General features: G+C 43.7%; 1 protein-coding gene across 1 annotated transcript in view; it reads left to right on the forward strand.

Moving 5' to 3' along the window:
* The window catches only part of itgav (integrin, alpha V), a 44,543-nt gene extending 35,011 nt beyond the window's left edge, over positions 1 to 9,532 (forward strand). Inside the window, exons 23-32 of the mRNA XM_030429015.1 lie at positions 2,353 to 2,445; positions 2,849 to 2,928; positions 3,746 to 3,826; positions 3,988 to 4,093; positions 4,553 to 4,711; positions 4,965 to 5,099; positions 7,175 to 7,288; positions 8,586 to 8,693; positions 8,807 to 8,926; positions 9,395 to 9,532. Coding sequence (XP_030284875.1) covers positions 2,353 to 2,445; positions 2,849 to 2,928; positions 3,746 to 3,826; positions 3,988 to 4,093; positions 4,553 to 4,711; positions 4,965 to 5,099; positions 7,175 to 7,288; positions 8,586 to 8,693; positions 8,807 to 8,926; positions 9,395 to 9,487 — 1,089 coding nt within the window. The 3' untranslated portion in view covers positions 9,488 to 9,532. The remainder of the gene's footprint in view (positions 1 to 2,352; positions 2,446 to 2,848; positions 2,929 to 3,745; positions 3,827 to 3,987; positions 4,094 to 4,552; positions 4,712 to 4,964; positions 5,100 to 7,174; positions 7,289 to 8,585; positions 8,694 to 8,806; positions 8,927 to 9,394) is intronic.
* The last annotated feature ends 3,426 nt before the right edge of the window (positions 9,533 to 12,958 follow it).

The raw sequence follows: 12,958 nt of genomic DNA on the forward strand, positions 1-12,958 counted from the left end.
ACACATAGCTACACCTGTACCTACACACATAGCTACACCTGTACCCACACACATAGCTACACCTGTACCTACACACATAGCTACACCTGTACCCACACACATAGCTACACCTGTACCTACACACATAGCTACACCTGTACCTACACACATAGCTACACCTGTACCTACACACATAGCTACACCTGTACCTACACACATAGCTACACCTGTACCCACACACATAGCTACACCTGTACCTACACACATAGCTACACCTGTACCTACACACATAGCTACACCTGTACCTACACACATAGCTACACCTGTACCTACACACATAGCTACACCTGTACCCACACACATAGCTACACCTGTACCTACACACATAGCTACACCTGTACCCACACACATAGCTACACCTGTACCTACACACATAGCTACACCTGTACCTACACACATAGCTACACCTGTACCTACACACATAGCTACACCTGTACCCACACACATAGCTACACCTGTACCCACACACATAGCTACACCTGTACCTACACACATAGCTACACCTGTACCCACACACATAGCTACACCTGTACCTACACACATAGCTACACCTGTACCCACACACATAGCTACACCTGTACCTACACACATAGCTACACCTGTACCTACACACATAGCTACACCTGTACCTACACACATAGCTACACCTGTACCTACACACATAGCTACACCTGTACCCCCACACACATAGCTACACCTGTACCTACACACATAGCTACACCTGTACCCACACACATAGCTACACCTGTACCCACACACATAGCTACACCTGTACCCACACACATAGCTACACCTGTACCCACACATAGCTACACCTGTACCTACACACATAGCTACACCTGTACCTACACACATAGCTACACCTGTACCCACACACATAGCTACACCTGTACCTACACACATAGCTACACCTGTACCCACACACATAGCTACACCTGTACCCACACACATAGCTACACCTGTACCCACACACATAGCTACACCTGTACCTACACACATAGCTACACCTGTACCTACACACATAGCTACACCTGTACCCACACACATAGCTACACCTGTACCTACACACATAGCTACACCTGTACCTACACACATAGCTACACCTGTACCCACACACATAGCTACACCTGTACCTACACACATAGCTACACCTGTACCCACACACATAGCTACACCTGTACCCACACACATAGCTACGCCTGTACCTACACACATAGCTACGCCTGTACCTACACACATAGCTACGCCTGTACCCACACACATAGCTACACCTGTACCCACACACATAGCTACACCTGTACCCACACACATAGCTACACCTGTACCCACACACATAGCTACACCTGTACCTACACACATAGCTACACCTGTACCCACACACATAGCTACACCTGTACCTACACACATAGCTACACCTGTACCTACACACATAGCTACACCTGTACCCACACACATAGCTACACCTGTACCCACACACATAGCTACACCTGTACCCACACACATAGCTACACCTGTACCTACACACATAGCTACACCTGTACCCACACACATAGCTACACCTGTACCTACACACATAGCTACACCTGTACCCACACACATAGCTACACCTGTACCTACACACATAGCTACACCTGTACCTACACACATAGCTACACCTGTACCTACACACATAGCTACACCTGTACCCACACACATAGCTACACCTGTACCTACACACATAGCTACACCTGTACCTACACACATAGCTACACCTGTACCTACACACATAGCTACACCTGTACCTACACACATAGCTACACCTGTACCTACACACATAGCTACACCTGTACCTACACACATAGCTACACCTGTACCCACACACATAGCTACACCTGTACCCACACACATAGCTACACCTGTACCTACACACATAGCTACACCTGTACCCACACACATAGCTACACCTGTACCTACACACATAGCTACACCTCCACCCAGAACCACTGAAGGCAGCCCAATGTGGTCGTTTCTCTGCACTCTTCATGTTTTGTCACTGTCCGTCTGCCTCAGGTAACACCTGGACATACCTGCACCTGTAACTACACCTACACCTGCACCGTTCATGACATCACAACTAGTTTAGAGCCAGTCAAGGTCCAGAGTGAATAGTTCACATCAACACACCAGACACACTTTGACAGACACACTGAAGCAACCTTCAGGTTCATGCAAGAAGTTTTCCCAGAAAATAATTCTGAACTGGTTCCGATCTGGTTCTGTTATGGTTATGACGTGCTTATAATATGGCTCTGATCTGGTTCTGATCTGGCCCAGACTCTCAACAGGTTGTCCTGCTTCTACAAGAAGGAGAACCAGACCAAGGTGGTGGTGTGTGACCTGGGAAACCCCATGAAGGGAGGAACCAAGGTCAGTGATCACATGACTGATCCGGCCACAGTCTGGCTGTCAGGAGCGGAACCGATGTGCTGCTGGTGGATCGGTTCACTGAGGTTTTACTGATGAAGATCAGTTAGACAGAAATGAGAGGAAGCAGACGGAGGAGTTGACAGTCAGATGTCAAACAGCTGCTCTAGATTTAAACAGGAAGTTTATTCTGAAGATCAGTTTGTTACAGAATCAGAACTTTACGTACCAGTTAATGTCGTATTTAATGAGATGGATCGTGTACGAGCTGTGACGAAACCAGACTAACATGTTCCCCATCAGACTGAAGATGAGACACGTCACACAGGACTTTAATATTCTGTAATGTCTCCTGCTGCTTCCTGATTGGTCAGCTGCTGTCTGTCTCTGTGCTGTGATTGGTCAGGTGGTGGCAGAGCTGAGGTTCAGTGTTCACCAGCTTTCAGAGGAGGACACGTCAGTGAAGTTTGACCTGCAGATCGTCAGGTACGGTCCTGTCACATGACATCCACTCACTTCCTGTTTATTAACTGTTGTGACTCTTCTGGAGTTTATAAATGTTATCAGACTGAAACGATTAGAGTCATCCAGTGTTCTACAGCTGCTTCTGATGGGAAACAGTCTCTGTGACCTCTGATCATCACATGGTGTTGTAGTTATCAGCTGTGTATTGATTGATCAGTTGTATCAGTGTAACAGCCTTCAGATCTCAGTGAAGCAGCTGAGTCTCTTCTCTGTGCCGGACGGATGTTTCTGTTCATTTCCTCATAAACTAAAGTGAAGTAAAACTTCTTCAGTTGACAGGAAGTCACTTTAATGAGCTGCTGACCCTAAAACACAGTATAGACTCACAGCCCTCAGTATGTGTTTATAAAGAAGAATCTGTCCAATCAGAGCAGAGTATGTTAATGAGCTGCACACATCAGCATTCATGACAGCAAAGCAGTTTGTGTCCTGATTGTCATTTACATAACAAAAACTGTGTGTGTGTGTGTGTGTGTGTGTGCGTGTGTGTGTGCGTGTGTGTGTGCGTGTGTGTGTGCGTGTGTGTGTGTGTGTGTGTGTGTGTGAGGGGGGTAGAGAGGTATGTTAATTACGGGGCTCCGTTGCTGTGGTTTCTCTGCTCTGAGTGTTGATGTGTGCAGGAAGAGAACAAGTCTGATAGTATTCACATACACTCACAGGCAGCAGCGCCCCCCTGTGGCTGCTTCTGTAACAGCAGCACACAACGATTATTCTGACGTCTGTTGACACATAACATGTGATGATGACGATGATGACGATGGTGGTGATTTTGTTTCAGCTCTAATCAGTTCAACAACACCAGTCCACGAGTCTCCAGCGTCACCAAACTGGCTGTACTTGCTACAGTCTCCATAAGAGGGTAACACACACACATGCACACATGCACACATGCACACACACTCACACACTCCATTTCTGTGTAGTTCTTTGTCCTGTTCAGACGGACACACTAGCCCTTTTCACACAGAGACACTGCATTAGCGGTATCTCTTTATATAATCTTTGGTGTGTGTGTTTCAGGACGTCCTCTCCTAGTCAGGTTCTTCTTCCCATCGCTAACTGGAAACCTAAAGAGCCTCCTGTGGTGGGAGACGACATCGGACCACAGATAGTTCACGTCTACGAGGTACACACATGCACATGCACACACACACAACCACACACACTGTCTATATCTGTGTGTATAATATCAGATCCAGTTTGTGGAAACTGCTTCATCACATCACAGATATAATAGTAACCTTTGAATTAGCTGGTCTGAAGTGACTCGAGTAGACGGAACACACTGTGGTTCAGTCAGATGCTGTACGCGGTAATAAACAGGAGGAGAAGAAGAACAGGTCCCAACTGGAAACACAACCAGAGCTGTTCTTCTTCTTCTTCTTCTTCTTCTTCTTCTTCTTCTTCTTCTTCTTCTTCATGTAGAACATCTGAGATAATCAATCAAATGTTCACTTTGATAGAAGACTGTGTTGTTTGTCAGACTGCAGTTATTCTGTCTGAACAGTTTCACTAACAGATTGGAGCATCAGTGTTCAGCACATGATTGATTCAATCAACAATCAATGACCGTGTCTGCTCTCAGCTGCTGAACAACGGGCCCAGTACATTCAGTAAAGCCTCTCTGGAGGTCGAGTGGCCGTACCAGTTCAAGAACGGCTCGCTGCTCTACATCACCAGCTACGAGACTGAAGGACCAATCAACTGTACCACTGACATGGAGATCAACCCCCTGAACGTCTCTGTGAGCAGGACACACACACACACACCTGCACACCTACGCACTGAACATAAAGAAGCTTAACTGGCAGAACAACATGTCATATTATAAACTATAAAATACAAAGTGTTGAATGTTCATATCTGAGAGTCACTTTATGAACAATGATCTGCTTCCAACTTGATGACAAATCACAGGAATCAAAGACTGAGATGAGTATTGATTATAATAATGTGTGTGTGTGTGTGTGTGTGTGTGTGTGTGTGTGCGCGTGTAGAACCCACTCTCCTCAGGGAAGAACACCAGCAGCGGGGTTCCACCCAGAGAACGAGAGACAGAGGGACGAAACAGAAACCACGTCCGCAAGAGAGACCTGGAGTCCAGAGACGCACAGAGTGACCTGCACACACTGGTACACACACACACACACACACACACACACACACACACACACACCCTAACCCGCCCCAAGCTGCTTCCACTCCTGAAGAGTCAGTCTCCTCACCTGATCAGATCCCTGCTGCAAAAACCAGCACAGACCAGCATATGTTGTGTTTTGGTGCTGGATGCTGGTGACCAGCATAATGTGTCTCAACTTATTTCATATTGCAGTATGAGGAGGAGTGAAGTTGGCTGTGAAAGTCCAACACAGGACACAGAGTCAGTCAGTGTGTTTACATGACACTCAAGAAAACCGAATGACTGTGTTAGTCTGACTATGATGGGATCTTTAAGATGCATGTATACACCTTAGGCTGACTAAAATCAGACCAGATCGGATTTCTCATAGCAGGATTAAAGCACCCAGATTATTGATTGATAGTCACATTACTCCTGCATGTATACGTTCCATCAGATCAGATCAGATTTTGCGTTCTGCGCAGGCTCGAGATTTTTCCCCGGGGCCGTGAGCCGGAAGTAGAAGGACGACGACGTCTTTCCTCTGAAATCACCAGAAGAAAGAGAGACAGAGCTCCATTGTGCATCTAGTTTGTGTAATTGTCATGTTCACCATATATGAAGTGTACAAAGATGTAGCTTCGTCTCGCTCTTCGTACGCCATCTTTCTGGAATGTCGAGGCAGTTTGTTGTTGCTGGTGACCGTTTCTCTCACAAGATGAAGTAAACTATTTTGTAATGGTTTTCTTTTGTATGTACAGAAAATAATTACTTCTTTCAGATGTTGAGCACACATTTGTTAAAAGATAAGATAAGATGTCCAGCTGACAGGTGTGGCAGGTCAACATGCTGACTGAACAGGACTCAGGTGTTGATGGATGCTGGTGACCAGCTTCATCAGCAACATCACCAGCAAGACTTCATCATGCTGGTATGAACGTGCCCGAGGATATGGTACAATAAAGGGAGAAAACAAATCAAACAACCACAACCACTAGAATAAAAATAAAACGAATAAAATAAAATAAATAAAATGTGCATGTAGGTTCACATAACAAACCAGAGAGACAGGGTGGTGAGAAAAATGAAAAACCACATGGCAAAAGTACAGACACACCAGAACATATATGGACCCAGAAGACACAATATACAGACAGACATGACGGAGACAGAAGGACACAACAGAGGTGATGGAAGGGACGAGACAACTTTGAGGTAGGAAGGCTTGAGGCTTTAGTTCACAGCATATCTTCAAAGATTCAATAATACTGAGCCGGGTTTCTACAGTTTTCTCAGAAGTGCCATTAATTCGAGCTGTTGAGAGTTCCAGGTATGCCAAGTCCAAAAAGTAGAGGAACCAGGACTTGACGGATAAAGAGTGAGGTGGCTTCCAACGAGTTGCAATCATTTTCTCAGCAGCCGTCAGCCAGCAAAGATCACAAGTTTTTGGATTTTTGACAGTTTAAGGGTGGACAGCTCGTTCAGAATCAGTGCAATAACAGCTACAGGCACCGTAACATGAATTAAGGCAGATAGCTCGGGGGAGACATTGTTCCAGAATAAAGTGACAGGAGGGCAATCCCACATCATGTGAACATAATTAGAGGGTCATGCCTCCTGTCCTGGTATGTCCGATGTATAATAAACTGGATTTGCTGGTAGTCTGGATGACACGATTCTAGGGAAATGTCAGACCACACCTCATGCCAATCAAATCCCTGGTCCAGTTCTGTGCAGTCTCACCCCACAGGTCTTGTATTGAACTCTTGTATTGAACTTTCAAGGCTTAGCACAGGTAGACACACCTGTGAACGGATCCTTGATGGTCAGGTGTGTTTCTGTCCAGGATCAGCTGAGATGTTATAGTTTGTATTTGGATGCAGACAACAAGCTGTAAACAAATGAAAGTTGTCTGCATGTTGTTTTGTTTACAGCTTGTTGGTGTACATCATGATGACATCACACAGATAATGTACGTCACAAAATGTGTCAAGCAGCAGAAACCACATCTGAATACATCTGACACACAACTGAAACAGTGTGTGTGTGTGTGTGTGTGTGTGTGTGTGTGTGTGTGTGTGTGTGTAGGACTGCTCTACAGCAGAGTGTCTGAGGCTCAGGTGTCAGGTGGGTCGCCTGGAGAGGAGAAAGAACGCCATCCTCTTCATCTACTCCCGCCTGGCTGTCAACAACTTCCTCAGGGTAAACAAAGAAACATCTGGCGGTTGGTGTCAGGCCTGATGTGACGACAGTATGGAGTCATTCTTGAAGCAGAACCTGAAGGAGTTAATGATCAGTCAGAAAAACAACAGTCTCACAAGAGAACTGTTTCCTGGTAACTTCCTGGATTCTGCTTGTTGCCTGGCAACTGGTTCCAGGTGTTGGTTTTTGTACTTATGACCAGGGTGGGAATTTCACGGCGGCCACGGCCCATGAAAAAAAAAATCATTGTACGACCACAGTGGCCCGGTCAGCGTAGTGTTCTTGCCTTGAATTACAGTAGTCACTCACAGTGACTTCAGTGAGCTTGCAGTTCGCGCAGGTGGAGTCTCATCATCACATCGATGATCTCACGTGAAAGCCTCTAAAACAGCAGCAGCATCACAAAACCGAAGAACAACACTTACAGCGCAGGTGCAAAAGCGAGCTCAGCTGGTTTTGTTATGATACGTAACTGACTTATGTGGTAGGATTTAGTCCGGTAAAGTTGGAAACAGATTCGAACTTCCTGGATCAATAACTCATAAGCAAAACATTGTTAAAACACAAACGGCGACTCTTTCCTACCGTAGTAAGGAAGAAAACGAGCTACAACTGTATTTTCATCAAAGCGAGCGCTCCTCCAGGCTGGACATTAACTCTGGTCTGTATGGTCAGCCGTCAGTGAGACGAGGGCGCAGGGACCGTCTACAAAGTGCAACCCCGAAAAGAGATACTGCAAAAAATATTCAATAACTTCACTATTATTCAGTGTAGTGTCACCAAAATCACTCCACACATCAGTGGTCTCCTGCTGGTTATTATACAATTTTTAGATTGGAAAAAATGTGCTTTGCCATAAATTTTAGGAATTTCTATTGGGTGAAATATTCAATAACACTAATATTCAGTGTGGTGTCACAAAAATGTTTTATTAAAAAAAAAAGTTTTCTAATGTAACATTAACTTTATATTGGTATTTAAAATGTTTTAATACATAATCCATGTCTTCATGTCTCATTATAAATTAGGATGTTATGGTATCAATCTGAAAGGTAAATCAACAAATTTGACTCAATGGCCTTTGTGCCCCAAAAAAAAAAAAAAGTGAAGGCCAAATGGCCTCGCCCCTAAAATGACCAAATTCCCACCCTGCTTATGACACATAAAAGGTGGTCAGAGTTTTCTTCAGTATCAGAGTAATCTATTACATGTAGATTACAATGCAGACAGGAGCTACAGATGTCTGTGTCATCTGACTGAACCTGTGTGTGTGTGTGTGTGTGTGTGTGTACTTCAGACTGAGAATCAGAACCGATCATACGCGGTCCGATCCACAGCCTCCTTCACTGTCATTGAGATGCCCTACAAGAACCTGGAGCCAGAGCTACCGTCCAACAGTACCACTGTAAGATACACACACACACTCTCTATCAAACCGTCCCTGTTTGTTTCGTGCACGTCAAAACCAACTGTGATAATGCTGCTGGGGTGTGTGTGTGTGTGTGTGTGTGACTTCAGGTGAGTGTGTCGGTGGTGTGGGTGGCCGAGCCTGTGGTGCCGATCCCTGGGTGGGTCGTGGCTCTGGCCGTGCTGGCTGGACTGCTGCTGCTGGCTCTGCTCATCTTCATCATGTACAAGGTCAGACACTCACAGTGGAATGTAACTAAGTACTTTTACTCAGGTAAAGTGCTGGAGTACAGTTTTTCTGCTACTTTACAGATTACATGACTGTGATCAGCTGACTCAATTTACACACACGTGATATATGGATCAGTTACATTACTGATACTTAAGTACATTTAATATCAGATACTGTTTTACTTTTACTCCAGTACTGTTAGCAAAGTAATATTTTAACACCATGTCTTTACTTTTACTGGATTTTGACTGTTGGAAACTTTTAAAAACACAGTCACAAAAAGTAACTTTACAGAAATGAGTACTCTGAAGTAATTAGAGTACAGAGTTCTTATGTAGTAGTTTAAATTTACTGTATATGATGTTTCAGTGGCATGATGAATAATTTAAAACTAGACTGTTTGTCTTCTTCTTCTTCTTCTTCTTCTTCTTCTTCTTCTTCTTCTTCTTCTTCTTGTTCCTGTTCAGTTGGGTTTCTTTAAGAGAGTGCGCCCCCCACAGGAGGACTGCACTGAGAAGGAGCAGCTGCAGCCAGAGGAGAACGGCAATGCTGATGCCTAGAGGAGGAGGAGGAGGAGGAGGAGGAGCATGAGAGGAGGAGGAGGAGGAGGGGGAGGAGGAGGAGCATGAGAGGAGGAGGAGGGGGAGGAGGAGGAGGAGGAGGAGGAGGAGGGGAGGAGGAGGAGGAGGAGCATGAGAGGAGGAGAGTTTCACTGTATCACTGTAGACTCTGATAGAGGTTCTGCTTGAGGTTCTGCTTGAGGTTTTAATGAGCGTTTAGTTTTTTATGAATCATTTTGTGTTTATGCCAAAAGAGAAACTCCACCAGACGACAGTGGTCACACAGTTAAAGGACAAGTTCAGCATTTATTAGCTTTGTTACTCGTCACATGTTCAGACTCTCAGGTTAGCTTAGCTTAGCATCAAGACAGCAGCTGTAACAGTTCTTATGAACCTGTCTGTTAAATGAGTGTGGACATCACAGTGCAGATCCATCAGCTGACTGGTTCACAGAGGGTTCTGTTGAGCTCGTTACCCTGCAGACAAATGACATCTGCAGTGGGTTAACCCATGAGCCAATCAGTGACTTCAGAGCTGCTGGTTGGCTGGTTTTGAACAGAACCAGGTAAATGTTTAACTACTCCTTTAATAAAATGGCCAGGAACGCTTCATGGTCAGAACTCTGATCATCTGTGTTTGTTCCAACATGTTTGGCCCGAGATTTAATTTGCACATTTTCTGTCTGGACCCAAACCGATTGAAGAACTGTGGGTGTGTGTTGCCCAGAAGTCCAGAACTGCTGATAAATTCAAATTATCGTATAACCTGCCCGGATCAGTAACACTGAGGCTGTACAGAACCCAACTCCTCTCCATTAGCTTCCACAAAGTGCTGACTCGTCTTCCCAAAATCAGAATCACAATATCTTTATTTGTCCCGCAAACAAATGACAGTAAGACATTCAGTATTAATAACAATAAAAACAGACAGAACCACTGAAGGAGAGAATGGGCCACCTTATTAAAATAAAACCATGAGAACAAAATCACTGCTAGCTGAGTTTATGAAGCAAAGGATTGTGGGTACATGACGTCCTCAGTGATGGCAATATGAAATATGTCATCAGCAATAAGTGACCTGAGATCAGCTGTCTGTAGTTTCTGATACAGGTGGTTCAGTTTGTAGAGATGATGATGATGATGATGATGATGATGATGATGATGTGGAGGAGGAGGAGGAGGAGTGTTGCAGTAATAGATTACTCTGATGTATTCACCGTTTTCCTGCTGTGTGTGTGGGGGGGGAGCTGTTTCTTTGGGGTGTTTTTACTGTTTGTTGATATTTTTTGAATCAGAGCATCCGTTTTATTCCAATCATGAGTTTACAACCAAACAAACTTTGTTCACAATTGATGTTTGTTTGAAAATCAATGCAGCAATGAGTTTATGATTTACTCTGTAAAACTGACTGCTGGCTAAGCCCCTCCCCCAAGTCCTGATGTCCAATCAGTGTGAGGCAGGTCTGTCACTGTTAGAGCAGTTTGTATCTGCAGTAACTGAAATTGCCGTCATTAGCATGTATGCTAGCTATCTGACTACCAACAGTGCAACTGAGTATTACCTCTTAGGCTAAGAGTTAGCATAGCATAAGCCAACAACTCAAGTTTGTTGTGTTACAAGTTAAAACAACAACATCAGCAGTTTTGCTCACTGTGTGGAAGAGATGCTATCAGAGTTTACGCTAACATCAGCGGCTCTGTCCTGATCCTGATCAGCTCACGATAGCCAAGACAGTTTGCAATAGCCTCCTCTGTTAGCATGATACCATGTAGCCATCAAATGTATATTTTAAGTCAGCATGATGCCGTTAGCAGAGCGTTTCATGCAAATATCCCTTTTAAAAAAATTTTTTTTCCAGGAAATGAAAAATGAGAAATATTATTAAATACTTCTAAGATGATTCTTGTGCCAGTGTTGGACCTGATACTGGCTTGAAGGTGAGACAGGTAACACCTTCGAACTTAAAACCACTCTGCTGTAAAAATAAAATCAGCTGGAGAACTGATTGAGCTAGCATTAGCTTGATTAGCATTGTAGCTACATTAATGAACCTGGTTATAACAGGATGGATCATTGTTTTAGGATTGTGATGATCAAATCCGTCGTTATGAATTTAAACTGTGTGAGAACAGAGATTGACAGACATAGCAACAGTAACTAAGGGGCAGGGCTTAGTGAGCAGTTTATTAGTTCCAGTTATAATTTTCCTGCCCTGCACTGACGCTCATCTACTCCTCCGCTTGTTTGATTTTTTTATAGTGTTATTTTCCTCAGATTTCAGATCACGTCTGGCAGCTTCGTCTGAAAGCAGCTCGCTATTTTCTATATGTGTGTGTTTATGTGTCTGTGTGTGTGTGTGTGTGCGCGCGCGCGCTTCTGAATATATAAACAAACAAAAGAAAGTTCCTAAAGAATGAATTCACCCATATTGGGTTTTCATCATGAATTAATGTTGATAGATATAATAATCAAATTAACAATAAAACTACAGGAACAAGTTATAAACCTTTTTTATTGTATTATCATCTGCTGCCACTAGAGGTCACTGCTGTGCCACCGAGCTGTTACTGACTCCTGTCATCACAGATTTACTCCACATATAAACTGTTATTAGTCTGATGTCACGCTTCTGGAGGAAACTTTACTCGTCTGACTGCGATGTCACACCTTCAGTCACTTCCTGTTGACCAGAATATGAACAGAGTACAGGAGACCGTTTCACTTCACACCAGTGAGATGGGATCTCGTTAATAGCTTGTAATGAGGTTGTTAGCATGTGTGAGTCTCTGATGGAACAAGAGGGACATTTCCACCTGACCGAGCTGCTTCACTGCACTGCTAAACATTTCAGTGTTTAAACTGAACTAATATAAATTGTTACTTCACTTTAAACTCAGTTGAAAATATTCACAGAAGCTCTCAGGACAAAAGTTCTGCATTAAATATGAACAGAAATATTAATTTATTGTTCAATATTATAATAATAATCCTTGTTGAATTACTTGGACAGAATAGAATCAGAGCCTAAAATCAACAAAGTTAATCACCTGTCTGTGTGTCTGTCTTTCTCTCTGTCTGTCTCTGTCTCTCTAACATGAGACAATAAAGAGTATTTTTGATGTATGTATTCTTTTACCTGGAGAACAAAATTAGCTTTTCCATAAAGAGATGATTTCACCTTTGATCTAAAATAAACTAACCTGTTCACACTGTAAACTTGTGTTTTGTTTCTGTCTCAGAGGAGCAGCGCTGAAGCTACAAACACAAAGGAGATGAGATGAGAATGTAAAAGATTTAAACATGTTGACCTGTACAGACCAGCTGTTCCTGATACAAACGGGAACTGAAGACTAATGGCTACAGCCATGCTAACAGCTAGCTCAATGTCAGCATGCTAACGTGCTACCAGCTGTACAGGAGTTGAAATATAAAGACTTTTAAAAATATTGACACACTGACAGGAAACACTTCA

This window comes from Sparus aurata, chromosome 9 (genome assembly GCF_900880675.1).
Source record: "Sparus aurata chromosome 9, fSpaAur1.1, whole genome shotgun sequence".
Classification (NCBI taxonomy): Eukaryota; Metazoa; Chordata; class Actinopteri; order Spariformes; family Sparidae; genus Sparus; species Sparus aurata.